Genomic DNA, 20,190 nt, shown 5'->3' on the forward strand with positions numbered 1-20,190 from the left:
TGTATTTATGTAAATAATAAATAATTAATTAATTCCTATATCTCTCATTTCCAAAATATAATTAATTTATAAACATGTACAACATTTTACTTGCGCTCTTTCACAGACAAATTCATTTTGATGAATTCTAATATTAATGTAGAGTATTGTCAAGTCGATCAGCACATCATTATTTTATATTTGCTTTAATGAAAAATATATGTATAATTGCTGCTTGGTGGCAATTCGAAAACAGAAAATAGTTTCAGTCACAGAACAGGCACGGTGCCGCTCGGACACGAAAGTTAGCGACGCGTGGCTTTTTGGCCGAGTTCAAGATCAAGTTAACGGTGCGGCGTTGTCTAGCGATTAAAAGTCATGCGAGCGAGTGAGACGAAAATATGCAAGAAATAGACGCCGCAATGCAAACAGAACAGACAGACATAGAGCAAAAGCCTCAAAGCGCATTTGAAGAATCGTTTTAATCGTAATAAATATTTATACTTGTGTAATTTGAATTGAATTCAATTAAAAAGTATTTGAAAACGAATGCAGAGTAAACGATTGAAAAATGCTATGCGATTCGAACAAAAAGAAGAAGAAGCAGTAAAGGTGACAACTGCAATAAGTGATCAAATAATAGTTGCATACGCAAAAATATATCACCATTTGAGCTAAAACGTAAGAAACGAATTCCCTACGCGTATATTGTTGTTTTTGTCGAGGGCCAGAGAGAGTGAGCGAGTGAGTGCGTGAGTGCGTGCGTGTGTGTGAGCACAAATATTTCGTGAGAGAGCACAAAGCGCGAGCGCGAGAGCCTTAATGGCAGAGCGTTGAACAGACGTTCCTTATTATAATGATTATAAAATATAATACACACACTTTTATTTGTTTTTTGCTGATATATTGTTGGAGTTGCGTTTCGCAACCGAAATCATGACGCATCGTTAGCGAGTTTTTAGATTAATAATACAAATTATTAATGCAAATTCAGACACGGGCTGAGGGAACATACAATGTATCAACATACATACATATGTACATATGTGTATACATATACATATGTATGTTACTTATTTTCATTTTGGCAGATTGTACTGTTTCGCCTATTTATAGGTATTTTATATCAACAAGAACAACAAATAAAGCATATGAATAAACATAGCCAAACCACATAACATGTCAACAGGTTGCGGAAGTGACGTGCACATCGGCTCAAGGATACCTGTGCAAGTAAATAATTTTATTCAATAGCCCACTAAAACTGTTAACAATGATTGTCGCTTTTTTTTAACTACCATAGCCCAGCAACAGCGCTAGCGAACTTTTTTTTCTGTCCATGAATAAGTGTTAGGTTCGCGTGATTATTATGTGTATGTATGCATATACATACATGTACATGAATGTATGTATATTTTTCCTGTACCCACAAGTGAGTTTGCACTATGTTAAAAAGTCCATAATCTGTGTAAATAACGCGTAAAGTAATCAGAGCGCACAGCAAAAAAAGGCAGACGTAGGCGGTGCTGTGAAGCTCGGGGCGTTAACGGAGTGCAGCAATTGGTGCAGGCAGGGGAAAACGGGTTTTCTCAATGTCTATTTAACCTTGCTACGTGCATCAATAAAAAATGAACGCACGTACATATGTACATATGAGCATAGGAATGTTAAAATGCTATTGCTTCATCATGGCAAAAATGGCCCAAACTAAAATAGCTTACTTCTGTCTCCCACGCCCATTGCCATTTGAACCGGTTAAGAGCCCAACCGCGAATAGTAAAATCATTGAAACTTTCTATAATGGTATGATTTGTAAGTTATTTTTGTTCGGATTCTCGTCTAGCGCTCTATATTACTTGCGCTCGCATTGTCACATATGTATGTACAAAATTTGTTGGCAATTAGACATAGTAAGATTTATATTTACGGCGCAGTAAAGCTTAGTGGTGTTGCTCTACGGCGCGTCATCCGCTTAATTTTGATATCGCCTCTCTTAGGCACTGCTCTCTTTAGCCGCTCAAAATTCCTAGACGAGCCTTTGCCACTTTCGATAACAATAACGATAAGCCGTAGCTCGCCTAAATGCGAACTCACACACATTCACGAATACTAACATGGACTTTAACATTCTCTTTATTTTGTTTTTGTTTTGACTTTTTTTTTTTTGCTTATCTGTATGTGCAGGCAGCGTCAACGACTCCGGCGACGAGAAATCACAAGCGCTTAGCCTCAGTGCAGCGCAGTAAGAGCAAGAGAACAGGCGTAAAGAAGGCAACGAGAGTTGCCTGCAGAACAACAACAAAAGCAACAAGCGAAGCCTTTTGTGCAGGCACGACCAGAGACGCTGACAGCAATCGTCATCGAAAATCGCAACAAAAGCAACAAGAAGAGCAGCCCGCAGAGATGACGTCACGTGCACGCCACTGCGCCTGGCGGCTCAGCATTGTCATTCTAGGCGCTTGCTGCATAGCCGCTGGCGTTTACCTTCTGCGCAACTGGATTGACATATTTACGCGCATGCGCGGCAGGGTAAGTTGGATATGAATATTTGTTGCATGATTCTCGCATCGTCGCATCACGCTGCTCGGCCTTATCTAATAGCACAGTCATCCTAATTACATACATCAGTCATTGCCCGCCGTTCGCCATTGACTCGATAAGTTCCATCTCTAGCCCCAAGAGAGTACAGCTCTCGCACATGTCAATTTGCCGAAACGATGGGAGGTCAACTGAATGTGAACCCCGCTCATTAGCATACAATTAGTATGGCATGGACGGCGGGAACGGGGAGGGGGGTTTGGTTCACCACTTGTCTCTCTCCAAATCAATTGGAATCAATTCCCACAAAGACAGCAAGAATTGAGTGTGTGCAGGTGTTCGAAAAAAAAAAAAATAAAAAAAACCCCTAGATAAGATACATTTTTTATGGCCACATTACATTTTTTCTATATTTTGGCAACTGACTAAGTATACTTGGGAAGTTTTGAACAGCTGGCAACGATATGGACTGATATATCATAATCGTTAAGTGACATGATTCACTGGAGCAGCTGCAGCTGAAATCGGATCGCTGATCATTTTTCGCAATTATGCTAGCAACGGAAATATTTACGTGTGTGTTGCCCAGACAAACAAGAAAACAAACAATTCGAGCTTTTTCCGTAACAAGTAGTTTTATCTTATCTCAAAGCGTACTTATCAATCGCGCTGACTACCATTGGGCGATTATAGCCGAGTGGTCTGAATCGACCTTGTTGTTGTTGCAGCTGTGTACTGTCTATTCAATTTTTACGGCTTGCATTGCCCGCAAAGCAAATTCATAAAAGGCTTTACTTTTGATACTACCCCAATTAGCCCTTGACCACAGAACACCTGTATAGCCGATTTATATATTCTTACCCATATGACATGAACAACAAATGAAATAAATTCATATTTGTGCATATTCACACGTGCCGTTACCGCAAAACATACCTCTATCGCCTTTTATCAGTTACTCATTTCCTGAACTCGAAACACAACAAAAAAGCAACAATTTTTGCTTCAAGATTATAGTTAAAAACTTGAATTTCAAAATGGCCGCCTCGGATTTGTTCCAAGTGGTATACACCTAGAATCTAACCATACGATGATTACAAGTCGTGATGGATTATTGATGGCCCATCAGCCTGGCATTGCTGATAACACTAGACTCACATGACATTTGACTGGACGATTGGAAAATTGCATAGATAGCCAACAATGTAGCCAGAGGTTGTTTAAAACATTTTCAAAGCACACGCAATTTCTCTATAAGCCTCATAATCTTCCTCCCTGTGCGGCTATTATCGCAACTGTTAAAGCTGAGACACATCTATTATGTTCCTTAAACTGAGCCAGTTAAATCATGCGAAAAGAGTTTCTGGTAATATCGGGCTGGTTGCAGTTAAAAGTAATTAATTCTAATTGTTTGACTGAAAAAACAATTACAACTAATGACTTTTAACTGCAACTAAACACCGTCGTGAATATTACTTAAGTAAAACATCTATATAATTCCATATTGCAGGAAATGGCCCTCAGTCCCACATCACCAGCGTTTGAGGGCTGGAAAGTGTCGCCGTTGCCGCTAAACTTTGATGTTTATTTATTCAATTGGACAAATCCCGAGGATTTGTACGAGGGCTCAAAGAGGAAACCGCACTTTGAGCAACTGGGGCCCTATCGATTTCGAGAGAAGCCCGATAAGGTCGACATCGAGTGGCACAATCACAATGCTTCGATTTCATTTCGGAAAAAGGCATATTTCTACTTCGATGCTGCGGGCAGCAATGGTACGCTCCAGGATATCGTCACCTCGGTGAACACAGTGGCGCACGTAAGTTGGCTATAAGGCTATTGAATCAAAGATCTGAATTAATAAGTGAATGAATGCTATTCCCATAGGCGGGTGCCAAACGTTTAAGCGAATTGAACACGTTGTTTCAATTTGTGGCATCGACCACGCTGAGCTCCACACAGGAGATCAGTGAGACGCGGACTGCCGAGGAGTGGTTATTCAAGGGCTTTGTGCATAAGCTGGTGACTCTGGGTAAATTTATTAGCCCAGAGAATGTGCCGTTCGATCGCATCGGCTATCAGTACGGCCGGAATGGGAGCACCAGCTTTGATGGCGACATCAATATGTTCACTGGCGCTGATGATATCCGTAAAATGGGACAAATCTATTCCTGGAACAATAAGACACACACGGGCGCTTATAGTGGAGCCTGTGGCAACGTTATGGGCTCCATGGGTGAATTCTTTCCTCCCAATTTGAACACCAGTGAACCCGTCTACCTCTACATGCCCAAAATGTGCCGAGCCGTGCCGCTGGACTATACGGAAACAGTCACCATCCATGGCATCACTGCATACAAATACAGCGGCACTCGGCACGCCGTAGACAATGGCACAATGTATCCGGACACCAGTTGTCTGTGCGTGGATGGGCAATGCTTCCCGGCCGGTGTTATTAACATCAAGTATTGCAGCTATAACACGTCCATCTTCATGTCCTATCCGCACTTTTATCTGGCCGATCCCATCTATCTGGAAGCATTGGATGGACTGCATCCGGAGAAGGAAAAGCATGAATTTTACATGGCCTTGGAGCCAAATGCTGGCGTGCCCATGGATGTAGGCGGTGGGTTCCAGGCTAATTATCTGATGGAGCCGGTTTCGGGCGTCGCGTAAGTATATCTTGTACTGCTTAGGCAAAAAAATGAATCGAAATTAATCAGAAATTATAATTTTAGACTTTATGCGCGTGTGCCACGCATTTTGCTGCCCCTTATGTGGGCTGAAGAGCGAGTGCGGGTCAGTGAGGAAATCGCTAGCAACATTGGTTTAGTTCCACTCATAGTAATGCTGGGCCAAGTATTTACGGGCATTCTCTTAGCCGGCGGACTTATTTGCGCCTGTTGGTATCCCACGCGCAAATTGACGAGCCTCTGCCACAGCGACGATCCCAAAGCCAAGGCGGCGGTCCTTCGGCCGCTTACCTCACTGGCCGTTGGCGCCAGTGCGACTGGAGCAACGTTAACTGTGCAGCAGTTATTCCGCCAGAATCCCAGCCACAACGAGCGCGTGGGCGTGCGCCTGTTAGATTACAGGCGGAGCTCAGGGATTGAGGAGGGCGACGACGGAAGTAGCCACGGCAATACGTCTAGAGATCGCCTGATTGAGAGCTGTTCAACAGATGTGATAATTAGCTAACGTAATGCATTCAGCATTTCTATCGTTGTTATATATATGTATATATAGATACCTATATGTTGCCTTAGGGGAGCCAAAGACAAGCACTGCGCCAAGTCTCGCCAATAAGACTCAACAGACCTTAGTTAAGAGTTGTCAGTCTTCAGTCGAGTTGCTTAATTCATAACATTAAATACATTAAGTATCCCACGTTACACACACACACACACACACACACATAGAGCAACACTAGAAATAGAGACACACACATCATGCTCACAAGGTTACCTCAGTAAATAGCAGGAGTATCGAGAGAGATTGATAAGATTATTTATTAATTAGTGCCAAAAAGTGAAAGAAACCCCAAACAAAAGTCATTTAATTATTTTAGTAGGCTAACTTAACTCTGTATATAAGTGATTATCCTAGGTCGATAGCCGTCAATCCCATTGTTAAAATTAAAATTGCGCACGTCCAAAGTATTTTTATATATTATATTATAAATATTTAAAATTAGTGCATAATTATTTTTGTCTTTGTAAAGCGATTACAAGATTTTTATACAACGCGAATGAAGTGATATACAAAGCCTAAAGGCATATTCTTAAAGCATTCTCCAGTGAAAATAATACATTGATAACATAATAAACCCAAACCTTCGAGAAAATGAAATTGAATTAAACAAAAGAAAACAGAAAACATTACCAAATCCCAGGAATTTGTTTATTCGCTCTTCAACCAGCTGGAGAAGGCCCAGAAGCAAAGGCTGATGAAGCTGAAGCTAACCAGGGAATTGAAGGTACCAGCACCGTTACCTGTCTTGTGTAAATCCAACTGTGAGGACAGCTCCTCTGGCACATCCAAGTAGACGCGATCCAACCCGAAACTAAATATTAGCTTCCGCAGCTCTGCCACATTGACGTAATCGCCGTTTGAAGACCAAATGGTCAAGGTGCATTCATTGGTTGCATTTACAGCTGAGACTAGATTGTGCAGCTGTGTTCCGCTGTTAGCTGCGATTCCGGCTCTTACTGGAAAGGTTATCACCTGTCCGGTGGAGGTCACATTGTTGTCGTTGATGGCCTGCAGCATTGCATCGCACTGCGCCTGAGTGTACTCGCCCTCCCGGTAATTGGCGCCCCAGTTGGTAGTCCAGCCAATGGATAGAACGGCCTGCTTGTAGCGCATGCAGCCGGCGAAAAAGGCTGGCGGATCCACAGGCACGCTGCTGTTTTGTTCTACAGGGCCACTGATAATGTCAGCGTTTATCCAAATGGGATAGGTCATCTGAAGGATTATTTGACTATTTAACATTTGTCATATTGCTTCATAGTTTGGATTACCTTAGGTATGCTCTCATCCAGTATACCGAGCGATCCTTCGAATACTTCAATTGACTTGAAGTCCAATTTAACGCCCTTCTCGGCGCCCTCATGGACCTCGTTGTGTGCCTTGATTTGATTCAGAAAGTCCTTCAGTGTCAAGTCCGAAGTATTTGCCGGTGGGTGTGCCATAACCGGTAAGACGAGGCCCTCACCGTTCAGCTGACCGAGCACAATGTCGGCCTCAATCATATCAATGTCACCTGTTAAGTGGCGTGGATTCGTAAGAAGAAATTGGGCTGATGGAAGAGCAGAGCTATGCTTACCGCCAAGAGCCTCCGCCAGGAGTTGTTGACTGTTGACGGCATGGGCCCAGCGAATGGAGGTCAGGTTGGCCGCCTTGGCGATGAGTTTGCCCTTGTCGAATCGAGCCATGTCCACTATAGCATGCTGAGCCTGCTCCTGCAGCACAATATCGATGGACGCACTAGGCTGCAGTGGTTGCGGTGCTGTCAGCTCGTAGTAATTGACGCTGGCGTTCAAAGCAGTTCCATTGATTTTAACCACAGAGTGTGCTATTTAAATCAATGTATTTTGTATTACAATAACAACAACAACCGAATAGAGTGTCATATGCATATAAATGAGAGACTTCTTACCTTTGGGCAAAACGATTTGGAATTGACGCTCGCGGAGACAGTCACATGAATGAGGAGCATTTGTTTACTCACAAATAGAGTTCAATTCTCAACGTAAGCATATGTATGTATGTATGCATATACAGTTTGAACAAATGTGTATGGTGTGACAGAGTCGATTTGTGTGCATGTGTGTATGTATGTATGTGAGTGTGTGAACACCTTTAGTGACGGTTTATGAATATTACTTTTATTTAGGCGCCGCTAACTGGAGCAAATGCTGCTGCAGCTGAAGTTCAACTGCGGGACAAAAAATTGAATAAAGAAAGAGCAATGCGATTTATGTTTATATTATGAAGCACTGACTTATGGATAGCCGCAGTGCACATGCGCCGTATGATGCAAGTGATGCTTGAACGGGCAGTTGAAAGTTGTTTTTTCTTTTTTTTTTTTTTAGATAAGTCCAAGCAATATTACCGAGCATGCAAATCAGTATTGCAAGTGACAGTGACCTTTGATAGCCTTGGCATGGATCTGCGTTATTAATTGCCATGTTCTTGCTGGGCCTACTGGAGTGAAACAATTGCATTAATCAGTAAGTAATAGACGACTGTTCGATAAGTAAAATCAAGTGATTAAATTTGAAGTACTATTGCTCTTCTTCTTATCTTTGACTTTTGAACATCCAATTAAAATTAATTAATAGTTATGATCTCAACCAAGCAAATAACTAAGGCAGATAATAATTATTAGTGCGATTATATCATTAAAATTTAAACTTTTTACAGTATTATTTTGAACATAATCTTTTTCATACCGCGAACATTAATATAATAATTTTTGGATAATCCGATAGTTCGGCGAAACTACCGCGATAAGAGATCGATATCGATATCAAGTTTTTCTGTTTGCCGCTATTTTCAAAAATGATCGGCATAACGTGAAAATTGAAGTGGGCGAATAGCTTAAGACTATAAATAAATGGTTGACAGTTTTAAATAGCTATGGTAATGGCCATGCTTGGTATATTCTTAACAATAATAATTATATTAGCAGCTTCCTTTTGTGCCTCACGTGAATAATATATATGGTATCTGTAAGCCTATCGATAGTTGACTCACATTGGCACTGTTAACATTTTCCATTGAATTACCTTCAGTTTAAATTTTGTACAGTTTAATTCCCATACCCTTTGCTAAATGAATTTATCCATTTAAAACTAAATTAACTTGTAACAACCAAAGAGTAATCCTCAACTCTGAAAACTAAGCGCAACAATATCCGTTTTTTTCTTCAGTGTATTACTGTTTAATAACAGTGGAACACAATGTAAAGTTTATTTTGGTGTCTCACAATCAGCTGACGCCTTCTCGAACATAAAACAAAAATGATTATTTATGGAGTGTATATAGTTAGCAAATCCGGTGGTCTTATATTCAATCTGGACAATAATGTGCCACGAATAGAGCATGAGAAGACATTCACATATCCACTGGACTTGGTGCTCGACTACGACCCCAAAAAAATTTCCGTGGCATTCAACCGCAAGGATGGTATCAACGGTAGGTGTTGCCTTTTTTCCTTACGTTCCTCTGCTTAATCACATTGTGTTTCAGTGGGACATGTTCTGGTCGCCGTTAATGGCATGACAGTGAATGGTGCCACGCTGGAGGATGGTCGCGATGTGAAGACCATGCTGGAGTCAGCAGACAATTTTCCTATCAACCTCAAGTTTAGTCGCCCCAAGATGACAACAAACGAGAAAATATTTCTCGCAAGTATGTTCTATCCGCTGTTTGCTATTGCCAGCCAACTGAGTCCAGAGCCCAAGAGCTCAGGCATCGAGCTGTTGGAAGCGGACACCTTTACGTTACATTGCTTTCAAACGCTGACAGGTGTCAAGTTCATTGTGATCTCGGAAACGGGTCTAAACGGCATGGACCTCTTGCTGCGCAAAGTCTATGAGCTGTATTCAGACTATGTTCTCAAAAATCCATTTTATTCACTAGAGATGCCCATACGATGTGAACTGTTTGACAATAAACTGCAGGAACTTTTATTGCAAGTGGAAAAGACGGGGATTAACAATATTGATAAATAAACTGTAAAATATACTGATAAAACTTTCAAGCTGTAATCATTAAGTCATAGCACTGACCAGTGGTCATAGATTTCTTGCGTACAAAATTTTTCTATAGTAGAAGTAGAAGTTTTGAATAGACTGGTCTTTATTTTTACGTTTATAATTTAATCATAGCAGTGAAGCCCGCTAGCCATGCCGTTATTTACTATATTATGGTATTGTCCTCGCTTCACATATATAATTAAGTACTGTGTCACAAAAAACGTCATTGAGCTCTGTTTCCCTCAACTCGATGCATAATTCCTTCAGATTGTTGGGTTCTCCTTTATGCCATCTTAGATAAGGCATGGGCTCACCAGTGGCAATAGAGATCCATATTCTGTTCTCTGCCAGGCAATTACCCGATGTCCAATATCTGCTAGATGGGATGACCGATAGGATCAAATCCATTTCCGTGCTGCTCTCAATATTGAGCAAGTGTCCTCCCAGTTTCCGGCAATTGTGCGCCGCCTGATGCCAGTTGGCCTTCAAATTGGTCTCAGCACGGTAGAACTTGTTGCCAATTTGAATGGGGAAGTTAGTTTGATATTTAGACTCTGCATCCACATTTGCGACTACAAGTTAATAATTTATAGACTGTGGTACTTTGTCAATAGAATTATTTACCTGTACGATTCGAATCAATAAACTGTGATAGGTCGTCGCCTATGACGAAATCTGGAATTAATGAAAATTAAGAATTTCTAACATGATTTATCAAGGAAAATTTACCCGTCGGTGTTGGCATGGCAAAGTCCCATAATTGAAGAACGATTAGTAGCAACAAAAAGTTATTTCTCATCGTGCTGCCTGAAGTCCAAGTTATGACCGAATGGACAGAGGCTTTCGTATTTATACTCTTCGACTCGTAATGTCTTAGCAATCAGCATTATAAAAAGAAGTTAATCAACAATTGTGAATTGCGGATTATAAATATTTCAGCCAGGAATTAACTGTCTGATTGGATCGGAAAACCCGTAGGATTGGACTCATTATCTTTTTATATGGACGATTTATTTATCAGAAATTAATTTCTCAGGATACACAAGATTGACAATTTAAAAAACAAATGACCAGATTATGACCTAGTTGGGCATTATTTTTGTAGAAGATTAAAAAAAAAACTACTTAGGATTAGTCATGTTAACCAAACCCCGTGTTTTCTTAACTGATAACTAGACAGAATTACTGCCTTAATAAAACCATATTATTGTTGGGCTTAGAAAAATTGGGTAATATACAGAATAGTTATTGATAATATTTATTTTTTTGAAATTATTTGCTGTTTGGTATTTAATACAAATTTTTAATTTCTGCTGGCAATATGTTGCAGTCGTCAACTGTATGTACTGTATGTAACTCACTCTCTATAAACATAGTTTTCATGCTTAGGTTCCATATGTATATGTATTACATACCATTTTATCAATACAATATCCCATTTCCCAATGTTCGAGCTGAAGAATGCATATATTCTATAGGAAATCGTAGTGTACTGTGCCCCAAAAAGTACATCTACTTATTATATATACATATATTATAGAAAAGTATAATTGGTAATATTCATGTATTTACTTTCGACAAATTTTACAAATTACAATTTAAATATGTTACACTTTATTGACCTTTGTATCATATTCTAGTGATCATGCCGTTAGGTATAGGCTGTCTATAGTATGTTCGCTTGGCACACATAGTTGAGGCGAGTTTCGCAGGGCTCATCGGATAGTCCGGCTTTTGCTGCTTGAACGCAGTATTCATTGCCAGCCGAATTGTCCGGCTGTCCGGGAGCCCAGCTGCTGTAGGGCATGGCCACTCCAGTTGCTATTGAAATGAAGTTTCTATCTTGGGCCAAACAGTTCGCGGATACCCAGAACCGATCCGAGTTAGTAATCGATACCATCAATTCTATTTCAGTGGCGCTCTCGATGTTCAGCAAATATCCGCCCCACCTGCGGCAGCTCTCCGCTGCCGAAAACCAGTTCTCCTTCAACTTGGTCTCGATTTTATAGAGCTTACTGCCAATTTTGATCGGGAAATCTCCGCAGCTGCTGACGCATTTACCCAAATCATTCTTTTGAGCAAAAAGGTTAGCTAAAAACGAAATTGTATTAGTTCTACTTCTAAACCTAAGGTTTTTATGATATACTCACGTGTCTCGTGCGACATTCCGAAATCCGCCAATTGCATTGAAATCAAGAGTACAACTATTTTTACATTCATTCTGCTTGGATTTGCCAATCGGGCCAGCTCTGACTAAACTCAAACTCCTAGAATGCATTCAGTATTTATACAATTTTGCCCAAATACGAGAAGCTATCAATGACCACGATAAGAAAGTGTCAAGTGCTTGCCATAAATTGCCAAAGTAATTGTTTAATGTGGTTGTAAATTTAGCGCTTCGTAGGGAAGTTCCTCCAGAAGTACAGTACCTTAATAATCTATAGCACTCTCATTTGCTATACATAGACGATCAGATTAATTACCTTTTTTATATTAAACGGAACAAAATATTTATAGCGCGGAACCTTAGTCGATCAAATAATAACGGTTACTAATAAAACCAAATTCCGAAGTGTATTTAAAATAAAACTAGGGTATATAAACACTTTTTTGGAGCCATATATGTTTGAAATAAATGAGGCTATTCCATATTAGACAGAGAATAGGATACTATCTTAAGATAGTCATCTTAAGTTTATTCAAGTGCAAAACAAATCAAAGGAGGATAATTATGAACCTAATTTCCCAAGTTATCTAAATACAAAATATAAAATTTTTTGGTTTGTTAAGAAAATAATCGTTCATGGGAACCGGCTAATTAGTATTTTAGGATGTCCGAATTATACATTTAATCTTCATATTAGCCAATATGAAAATAAAGATCAATCGGTCTTGCGATCTTATATAGTCACATCGTGAGGATAATAAAGATAATGAACATATTTCCGATCCAATCAGCCAGTTAACTTCTATGTGAAGATTTATAATCCGCAATTCACAATTGTTGATTATTTTCCCCTTTCTATAGCTGATTATCAAAAATTTGCCAGAGTCGAATAGTATAAATACGAAAGACATTGCTCATTCAGTCATAACTTGGACTAAAGGCAGCACGATGAGAAATAACTTTTTGTTGCTACTAATCGTTCTTCAATTGTGGGACTTTGCCATGCCAACTCCGACGGGTAAATTTTCCTTAATAAATCATGTCTGAAACTCACAATTTTCATTAATTCCGGATCTTTTCATTGTCGAAGACCCATCACAGCTTGTCGAGTCGAATCGCACAGGTAAATATTTCTATTGATACAGCATCAGAGTCTATAAATTATTCAATTGCAGTCGTAAATGTGGATGCAGAGTCTAAATATCAAACTAACTTCCCCATTCAAATTGGCAACAAGTTCTACCGTGCTGAGACCGAGCTGCACGTCAACTGGTACCAGGCAGCACACAATTGCCGGAAACTGGGAGGACACTTGCTCAATATTGAGAGCAGCACGGAAATGGATGTGATCCTATCGGTCATCCCATCTAGCAGATATTGGACATCAGGTAATTGCCTGGCTAAGGACAGAGTATGGATCTCTATTGCCGCAGGTGAGGCCATGCCTTATCTGAGATGGCAGGAAGGGGAACCCAACAATCTTTTTGGCGAAGAGTTCTGCGTCGAAATCAAAAGAACTTTACTCAACGATGAAGACTGTGGTGCTAACCTAAACTACATATGCGAAGCCAAGACATTGTAAGAAGACTGTAAATGTCTCGATTCAATAATTTTGAAATATATATTTGTTCTATCTGCACAGAATCAGTTTGGATAAATAAAAAATTTTTCACTTTATATGAATACGTATATTTTAATAGTTTATATAGGTATAATTTTTTCAGTTACTGCTAAAGCAATACAAAATTGTTATTTAAGCTACGAGTTATATATGTATGTCTATATAACGGCTACTGGCATACTTAGAATATGTAATGTATTTATATTCGCACTAAATATGTATGTACAGGCTTTGAATATGAATATATGTATGTACACACCCATAAATGAATAATGTTTTTTCATAATGCTAAAACGCACATTATTTGTATTTCTTACATACATATATCTACATATGTATGGCTATGTATGTGTGTATATATAGTACAGACAATTCGATCTCCTGCTTAAATAGTAATTGCAGTTAGGCTAAGGAAATATAATACGAATGGTGCGTAGGCGTATGAATGTTTGATATAAAAGTTAATAAGTGTAGAATTTTCTGATATAGTACATATAATAGTGTAAGGGTTACTCTCTATAGTTTATTCATAATATTGCAAAAAATATTTGGGACTCTCATTTTGTTTTCTGTTTGAGCTATTACAACTGGGCCCCATCAAAATGTCTAGGTATACTAAATGATATTGGAAATAAACTAGTTCGGTATAGATCAGATAGTGTTTAAAACAAATCTACCCGGATGATTATACGCAGAGTTTTGCCATTTGGGCTGCGTATTCCATGAAGCGAACGCTATACATAGAGAGTGTACAATTAGTTTAGTTATTATATATTACAATTATACAATTATTCTTCTCGTTTATTTTGGCAGGAACACTTTGCGGTTGGTTCGTTTCATTTCATTTCATTTCGTTTCATTACTAAACTGATCAAATTAACGATACAAACAACACAGACGAAAACAAAACATTTCGAACTCTACTCAGTCGTGGGCCTCTTGGCACCTCCTCTTGTTCAGATATTTGGTTCAGCATTATCTAATGACACATGGGAACAGAGCTTAAACTCTATTGACGTATAACCTATTAGCTGACATGTGTATGCTCATAGGTGAAATGCATGTTTCTTTGCTTGTATTGTCCATGTTAATTTTCTAGTCTCTTATAAACCAATATAATATGATTAAATTTAATTTTTTCATCATTTTTTCTTCGTTGTTTGAAATAAAGTTTTTGAAAGGCATTTGTGTAATAATTTCACAATAATCTTTTATATTAATTGCCAAGCATTTAATTAATTTTAACAGGCTGCTGGGATATGTTTCATAGCACTAAAGACGTTAAACAATATGGGGTGGGGGATCGTGAGGGCAACTCTCAGATACTAATGCTAGGTTGAAGACATATTCGAAGACTAAACATAACATAATTTGCACTAATTGAAAATTGTATTTCATTCGATTTAACAGTTTGTATTTGCTGCCAATTTGTAAATTATCATTTTTTTTGTTTTTCATTTGCTTAATGTAAATAATTTATATCACAACAATAGAGACAAAGATGGTGTCTGTGTGTGTGCGGGTGTGTCTGTGTGCGTGATACGTGTGTGAGCTCTGATATGTGTTTGTGCGCACAGCTTTCGAGGCTCGACCAAATAACAAAGACAATATTCAATTAAATATTATTCAATATACACATATAATATATATATACATATACATACACACACACTGAAGCACACACGCATACAACGAGATTACTGTGGGCAATTCACAGACACACACACGCACACATCAAGACGCAGACGCAAGCGCACGCAGCAATATTCCACTGAGATCCAATACAAGAGTAACGCCCATCGGGGTCACGCCCATCCCGAGCCGATCTAATACTAACTCTTGCTGAGCGCCTTCTTTTTCCTTTGTACCAGAATATCGTAGAACGGATTGTGGCTGATGGACTGTGTCAGACGCTTGATCCATTCCTGTTGATCCTCCTCCGTCGAGGCCGACATGCGGTAGACCGTGTGCTTGCCCTCTACCACCTGCAGATCAATCGATGTGGGGATCAGTTTAGTGAGACTCGATGGAATGCGATTCAATTCACTCACCTTGCCCTCGGAATCAGTCTTGCATGCCTTGATGATATCGGCGCCGCCGGTGGCAAACAGCTCAAAGCAATGCGGCTTGCTGCGATCCTGTATCTCGCGCACCGATATATTCTCGAGCGGTATTATGCCGCGCGGCTCCTTATCTGTGGTATACTCGAAGTAATACAGGCAGTTGTCGTTCAGTATGAACCATCGTCGCTTCCACGATTTGTATCTGTGCAAAGGTTTGCTATTAGAATGGCTTAAGAACTACCTAGAACGCAATGCCTTCCAGTTACCTGCCGCCCTGCTTCCAGAGCCAGCCCTCCTTGTCGGGATTGAAGAAGGTGTGCATCAGATCGTTGCCATCGTCTTGGGGTATCTTGAAGGGCTCTGTGCGTATCGACTCGTACAGTGACTCAAGCAGGCCACGGGGCAAATCACCGCCGTTGTTGATGCCACGATTCATCGAGATGAATTGCTCCACGGTGGGTTTGTCTTTGACCTGAAACCGACATGAGAATGAAAATGAAAATGAAAATTAAATTGAAATTTAAATTGATATAGGGCCGCCGTTGTGCAACAACCAAATTGCGCAATAATAACTAATTAGGGAAACATTTTATGTGCCGCTCGTGCTGCTGAGATCGTTTTACAAGCTGCCAGAGCCCAATTAGTGGCCGCCCAACGATTTCAGCTCGTGTGAAATGCGTTAGACTTGACCTATTTTTAGCCCAATGCACAACACTTTTATTTATTTTTTTTTTTCTGTAATTGCTCGAGCGCAATGTTGCTCTCGCTGCTGGGAAATGGCAAATGGGAAATAGGGGGGAAACGGGGAAATGCGTCATGTGGACCGTCAATAATTGCTGCCTGACAGGCGACAAAGTATTCAATTCCGCAGTTTTGGGCCACGCGACGTGCATTTCGCTAGCTTTTTTATATTTTATTTTCTGATTTTCTTGTTTGGGTTTTGGCACATTCAACCAACGACGAATCACCGCCCACAGTGCCGGCAACAACAAACACAACTTCCTGTCGCTCCTCAACACTTCCGGTGCGCAAACCATGACACTGAACTGTAATTTGCTGCTGCCAACAAAAAAACACTTTAAAAAAGTTCCCAAACCATTTTTTCCGGGATATTAAAACTTTCTTTAAAGCGCTTGAAAGTCGCACAACAAAATAAAATATACTTGAAGCACACAATTTAAAAGTGATTGAGGAGCAGCAGAAATATATTTCGATTTGTGAATTGAGTAAGGAATAGAAGAAAGAATAGAAGAAATCATTTTTGTTAGAGCTGTATTTGAGTTTGTAGAAGTTGTAAATTCGAATGGTCGTTAGATTCATCTATCCCTAAGGAGATTCAAAGTTAGGGGAAAAATCCGCTACTTCCTTCTAAGTAAAGGCTTGCATTGTAGACTTCATTGTATATATGGGACGAAATCATTTCGGCCGTTATACAAGTCTTCCTGAGGGAATTTTATAAGAACTATTCGTTTTTACTGCTTATTGATTCATATAGACTCATCTAACCTATGCAGGCCTATAATTTTGAGAATCTATATTCAACAATTATATGTGTCAGACTTCTACTTATAATGTAATGCCTATATTATCAACTTTCGAATACAGTAAAGACTCGATAATTTGTAAAAAAAATAGATAATTTGATAATTAGAATTCCTATGTAAATCAAAAAGAAAATTAACTGATTCCCTTGCCATTTCGAACTATCTACACTCGACTGTAATTATTTTTGATATTTTTTGCGCATCCAGGCTCTTTCGATAATCATCAGCATCATGCATCACTGGAGTACTCACCGATGGATTGTGCAGTGATGTGTTGAGCATTATAATGGCGAAGCTGAGCACGTAGCAGGTATCCGTGTTGGTGAATATGTCCGGATTCAGCTGGCAGTAGCGCTGGGCGAATGTCTCCATCATTCGATCGATCTTCTGGGCCTCGCCGGGCAGCCGAAACGACCACAGAAATTGCCTGTGAAAATTCCCATACAGAAAGAGAGAGAGAGAGAGTTGAGAAATGTTGAGGTCAACTTGACTGTGGAGTGCTAACCTTAGAGCTTGCACCAGTATCAGATTGGTGAAATCGTGGAGGGCCACAAATGCCTTCAGCACATCCTCGTTGAAATCGTTTTTCTCGCCGAGGTAATCGCCTGGAAATTCAAACAGAAATGAGCATGAAAATTTATGTTATGCATTATGAGTTTTAATTGAATTTTGCCCCCATGCGGGCGTCGCACTGGGCCAACAATTTACGAGCTGTGCTCACGGGCCACGGGCCATGGCCACTCACCTATTGCCGTTTTGTTCAGGCCCTCGCCCTTGTACAGGAAGTGCGCCACATCCTGGGGATCGTGGCGCAACAGTCGATTCTCCACGAGATATTCAATGCCTGCAATTGATAAGAGTATTTGTTAGACTTTCAGTAAATTGCTCAAGGACTTTAAATAATAATATTATGCACTACTCGACGGCAGCTCTGCTGCTCTGCTGTCACAACAGATAAGATAAGGACGCAGCCGGAAGCTCAAGTCGCGTCGAATCAAATGCAGCCCAAGCCACACACTCATCATCCACCCATATAGGTCGTAATCGGCAGCGACCCGCAACATATGAACCGCAGCAATCTCAACAATAATAACGAAGAGAAGCAGAGAAATAAATAAAATCAAATAGGGAGCGCCAGACATCGATGTCATTATTTGCCAATCAAAGCGCGCGGGCCAGCAATTTGCGATAAAAGCCGGAAGAGAAGACAGCAACGAAGCAAAGCGCTCCAGGAATTAAAGTAAAACGCATTAGGACCGAACAACAAATAGCGCCAAATATGCGACAAGCGAACAAATTTGCCAATCGCGTGAGTCCTATGCGATCCAACGATAGCTGGCGTCAGACAACAAAAACCAAAATATATATTCGCGTCGTTTAGATGGTAAAGACTTTGATTATTACGTGTGCAACTAGGAAGGAATGGTAGGAATATAGAACTAGTGTAATCAAAGTGAGAAATGTATGGAATTATTGAGAATAGTCATCATACACAAAGAGGAATTATAATAGTTTAAGCATTTGCAGATAGACTCACGTATTCACATATTAATTAAGTTTTACAATAAGTATATTTTAATGATTATAATAAATCATTAATCTATAAATAATGCATTACAATTATCAGTATTTATTGTAATTACTTATTTAGAGACTTAATGAATGAAAATATATTTTTATATTTAAATTCCCCACATAGGAAGAGCTATTATATATCAATAAATATATATTTTTACGAGATTTGAAATAAATAAGTTTGGGATTTATTTCAGCAAAGAAACTTAAAATCCCCTAAACTATATTTAGAATTTTAAAATATATTTTATATTATTACATTATATTATTATTATTATTATATTATATATGTATATATTATATTATATAGATATACATATTTTATATTGTATATCAATATTAATATATTTTTTAACGTTTTTTAGCTTTCAAACTTTTACTAAATATTGCAAAATTTGAAGGAGTTTTATATTGAGAATTCAATAACAAAATACAAGTGCAATTATTGCAATTTATGAATTATGATTTTAATCAGCAGCAACTACTTTAGGCAACACTATGAACGCCCCTCGCCCTGCCCACAGCAAGTAACAAGTTTTTCCTTTATTTTCGCTATTGCTTCAATCGCAGACAGATTGGCTTTTCAGTTTGATGCTTTTGTTGTGCGTTGTTGGCAATGCGAATTCATACATACATATATGGAACAACAAAAACAACAACAACCACAAACAACAGCAATAATAACAATGACAACAATAATGCGAAATGACAACGGATAATGACAAAGGAGTCGCGCCCGTAGCAGGAGTTTGTCAGGCGATGGCAAAACCATTTTATTTCATTTTTTTTTTTTTTTTTTTGCCTTCGTGTTTGTTTGTCAGCCGCGCATCACACGCGATTAGCATCAGCAAGGCGTTTAAGCCCCGCCCACTGCCGCCTACCAATACCCTCGTCGATGCGTTATGTATGGCACATTTGTGGGCCATTAATTTAAGTGTGTGTGCGTGAGTATGTGTCTCCCCCGGCCCCGCCCGACAGCTCTGCTGTTGATAATCGGGCGATAAAGCGACAAATGGCGATGGCCTGTAAAATATCCGCATTCAGCGCACCACCCGAGCCACCCGAACCACCCAACAGGGAATGTTTCACATGTTTTTAATAAGCACCTCGGTTCCCGAAGTGGACTCGATTCCCACTTTGTTACTGCCAGCGGCCGGTCGCTGACTTCACGCCACTTACTACAAATACTTCACTGTGGATTAGCATTTTTATTGTTTTGAATGTGACGCAGGATGCGACGTCGACAGAGGCCCGATGCCTGCCTGTCCCAATTTGGACTAGTCAACGCTAATTTATGGCCAAGAGGTCGATGAAAATATTTGATTGGCTCTTAAATTACGGGGCGACAGCGACAGCGACAGCAACGGGGTCGCATTTTAGAGCAAAGATCTTTCAGGGGGAGTGCTCCATATGTGGGTCACCAGGGATGCGATGCGGAGCA

General features: G+C 39.7%; 7 protein-coding genes and 1 long non-coding RNA gene across 14 annotated transcripts in view; 3 read left to right on the forward strand and 5 right to left on the reverse strand.

The window, feature by feature from the left end:
• The first annotated feature begins 230 nt into the window (after positions 1-230).
• pes (peste) lies at positions 231-6,210 on the forward strand. Of its 3 annotated transcripts, XM_089257104.1 has the most exons (6): positions 231-660; positions 1,096-1,212; positions 2,164-2,508; positions 4,028-4,336; positions 4,405-5,189; positions 5,256-6,210. In XM_089257104.1, exons 2-6 carry the CDS (start codon positions 1,159-1,161, stop codon positions 5,713-5,715), a joined length of 1,953 nt encoding a protein of 650 aa, XP_089113230.1. In that variant the 5' UTR covers positions 231-660; positions 1,096-1,158; the 3' UTR covers positions 5,716-6,210. The 3 variants fall into 3 exon arrangements, with proteins under 3 accessions (XP_089113230.1, XP_089113232.1, XP_089113231.1); XM_089257106.1 differs by lacking the exon at positions 1,096-1,212; XM_089257105.1 differs by lacking the exon at positions 231-660 and having other exon boundaries at positions 1,090-1,212; positions 2,168-2,508.
• On the reverse strand, positions 2,315-3,461 carry LOC149091903 (uncharacterized). Its single transcript, XR_016196374.1, has 2 exons — positions 2,786-3,461; positions 2,315-2,724 (listed from the first exon to the last, which is right to left on the reverse strand). It is a non-coding gene; the product is annotated as an uncharacterized LOC149091903 (long non-coding RNA).
• LOC108649418 (protein FAM151B) lies at positions 6,168-8,267 on the reverse strand. 2 transcript variants are annotated; one of them, XM_030386200.2, is made up of 4 exons: positions 8,132-8,267; positions 7,343-7,591; positions 7,038-7,279; positions 6,168-6,981 (listed from the first exon to the last, which is right to left on the reverse strand). In XM_030386200.2, the coding sequence occupies exons 1-4, from the start codon at positions 8,241-8,243 to the stop codon at positions 6,418-6,420; spliced, it is 1,167 nt and encodes a 388-aa protein (XP_030242060.2). In that variant the 5' UTR covers positions 8,244-8,267; the 3' UTR covers positions 6,168-6,417. The 2 variants fall into 2 exon arrangements, with proteins under 2 accessions (XP_030242060.2, XP_017953876.2); XM_018098387.3 differs by lacking the exon at positions 8,132-8,267 and adding an exon at positions 7,676-8,082.
• A 674-nt stretch (positions 8,268-8,941) lies between these two features.
• Trs23 (trafficking protein particle complex subunit 4-like protein Trs23) lies at positions 8,942-9,777 on the forward strand. Its single transcript, XM_030386205.2, has 2 exons — positions 8,942-9,216; positions 9,271-9,777. The coding sequence occupies exons 1-2, from the start codon at positions 9,042-9,044 to the stop codon at positions 9,753-9,755; spliced, it is 660 nt and encodes a 219-aa protein (XP_030242065.1). The 5' UTR covers positions 8,942-9,041; the 3' UTR covers positions 9,756-9,777.
• Positions 9,778-9,864: 87 nt separating this feature from the next.
• Positions 9,865-10,637, reverse strand: LOC115563389 (C-type lectin 37Db). Of its 2 annotated transcripts, none has more exons than XM_030386211.2 (3): positions 10,509-10,603; positions 10,404-10,442; positions 9,865-10,351 (listed from the first exon to the last, which is right to left on the reverse strand). In XM_030386211.2, the coding sequence occupies exons 1-3, from the start codon at positions 10,576-10,578 to the stop codon at positions 9,948-9,950; spliced, it is 513 nt and encodes a 170-aa protein (XP_030242071.1). In that variant the 5' UTR covers positions 10,579-10,603; the 3' UTR covers positions 9,865-9,947. The 2 variants fall into 2 exon arrangements, 1 of the variants encoding a protein (XP_030242071.1); XR_016196514.1 differs by having other exon boundaries at positions 10,114-10,351; positions 10,404-10,454; positions 10,509-10,637.
• Positions 10,638-11,326: 689 nt separating this feature from the next.
• Positions 11,327-12,065, reverse strand: LOC115563384 (C-type lectin 37Db). Its single transcript, XM_030386207.2, has 2 exons — positions 11,930-12,065; positions 11,327-11,870 (listed from the first exon to the last, which is right to left on the reverse strand). The coding sequence occupies exons 1-2, from the start codon at positions 11,997-11,999 to the stop codon at positions 11,446-11,448; spliced, it is 495 nt and encodes a 164-aa protein (XP_030242067.1). The 5' UTR covers positions 12,000-12,065; the 3' UTR covers positions 11,327-11,445.
• A 799-nt stretch (positions 12,066-12,864) lies between these two features.
• Positions 12,865-13,623, forward strand: LOC115563383 (C-type lectin 37Db). Its single transcript, XM_089257996.1, has 3 exons — positions 12,865-12,964; positions 13,037-13,069; positions 13,122-13,623. The coding sequence occupies exons 1-3, from the start codon at positions 12,895-12,897 to the stop codon at positions 13,526-13,528; spliced, it is 510 nt and encodes a 169-aa protein (XP_089114122.1). The 5' UTR covers positions 12,865-12,894; the 3' UTR covers positions 13,529-13,623.
• Positions 13,624-14,127: 504 nt separating this feature from the next.
• Positions 14,128-20,190, reverse strand: part of step (cytohesin steppke) — a 40,491-nt gene continuing 34,428 nt past the window's right edge. For 2 of the 3 annotated variants that reach the window (XM_030386190.2, XM_030386187.2), the window contains exons 4-9: positions 17,920-18,018; positions 17,680-17,779; positions 17,427-17,601; positions 15,897-16,102; positions 15,619-15,832; positions 14,128-15,552 (exon numbers count right to left, since the gene is read on the reverse strand). In XM_030386190.2, the coding sequence (XP_030242050.1) occupies positions 15,400-15,552; positions 15,619-15,832; positions 15,897-16,102; positions 17,427-17,601; positions 17,680-17,779; positions 17,920-18,018 (947 nt within the window). In that variant the 3' untranslated portion in view covers positions 14,128-15,399. Of the gene's footprint in view, positions 15,553-15,618; positions 15,848-15,896; positions 16,103-17,426; positions 17,602-17,679; positions 17,780-17,919; positions 18,019-20,190 lie in introns of all 3 variants that reach the window. The other variant, XM_030386186.2, reaches the window with a different exon arrangement.

The sequence above is a fragment of the Drosophila navojoa genome, chromosome 3, assembly GCF_054131105.1.
Source record: "Drosophila navojoa isolate 15081-1374.11 chromosome 3, UAZ_NAV_1.0, whole genome shotgun sequence".
NCBI lineage: Eukaryota > Metazoa > Arthropoda > Insecta > Diptera > Drosophilidae > Drosophila > Drosophila navojoa.

Excerpts from the sequence above, each read along its gene's own strand:
- LOC115563389 (XM_030386211.2), bottom strand. The coding sequence starts at position 10,578 with ATGAGAAATAACTTTTTGTTGCTACTAATCGTTCTTCAATTATGGGAC. Across the intron at positions 10,443-10,508 it reads TGCCATGCCAACACCGACGG|GCGACGACCTATCACAGTTT; the intron begins GTAAATTTTCCT and ends ATTTCGTCATAG. Across the intron at positions 10,352-10,403 it reads TATTGATTCGAATCGTACAG|TCGCAAATGTGGATGCAGAG; the intron begins GTAAATAATTCT and ends ATTAACTTGTAG.
- Trs23 (XM_030386205.2), top strand. The coding sequence starts at position 9,042 with ATGATTATTTATGGAGTGTATATAGTTAGCAAATCCGGTGGTCTTATA. Across the intron at positions 9,217-9,270 it reads CCGCAAGGATGGTATCAACG|TGGGACATGTTCTGGTCGCC; the intron begins GTAGGTGTTGCC and ends ATTGTGTTTCAG.
- LOC115563383 (XM_089257996.1), top strand. The coding sequence starts at position 12,895 with ATGAGAAATAACTTTTTGTTGCTACTAATCGTTCTTCAATTGTGGGAC. Across the intron at positions 12,965-13,036 it reads TGCCATGCCAACTCCGACGG|ACCCATCACAGCTTGTCGAG; the intron begins GTAAATTTTCCT and ends TCATTGTCGAAG. Across the intron at positions 13,070-13,121 it reads TGTCGAGTCGAATCGCACAG|TCGTAAATGTGGATGCAGAG; the intron begins GTAAATATTTCT and ends ATTCAATTGCAG.
- pes (XM_089257104.1), top strand. The coding sequence starts at position 1,159 with ATGTCAACAGGTTGCGGAAGTGACGTGCACATCGGCTCAAGGATACCT. Across the intron at positions 1,213-2,163 it reads GCTCAAGGATACCTGTGCAA|GCAGCGTCAACGACTCCGGC; the intron begins GTAAATAATTTT and ends CTGTATGTGCAG. Across the intron at positions 4,337-4,404 it reads CGGTGAACACAGTGGCGCAC|GCGGGTGCCAAACGTTTAAG; the intron begins GTAAGTTGGCTA and ends CTATTCCCATAG.
- LOC115563384 (XM_030386207.2), bottom strand. The coding sequence starts at position 11,999 with ATGAATGTAAAAATAGTTGTACTCTTGATTTCAATGCAATTGGCGGAT. Across the intron at positions 11,871-11,929 it reads CGGAATGTCGCACGAGACAC|CTAACCTTTTTGCTCAAAAG; the intron begins GTGAGTATATCA and ends TTTCGTTTTTAG.
- LOC108649418 (XM_030386200.2), bottom strand. The coding sequence starts at position 8,243 with ATGCAATTGTTTCACTCCAGTAGGCCCAGCAAGAACATGGCAATTAAT. Across the intron at positions 7,592-8,131 it reads AATACTGATTTGCATGCTCG|CACACTCTGTGGTTAAAATC; the intron begins GTAATATTGCTT and ends TGATTTAAATAG. Across the intron at positions 6,982-7,037 it reads TGGATGAGAGCATACCTAAG|ATGACCTATCCCATTTGGAT; the intron begins GTAATCCAAACT and ends ATAATCCTTCAG.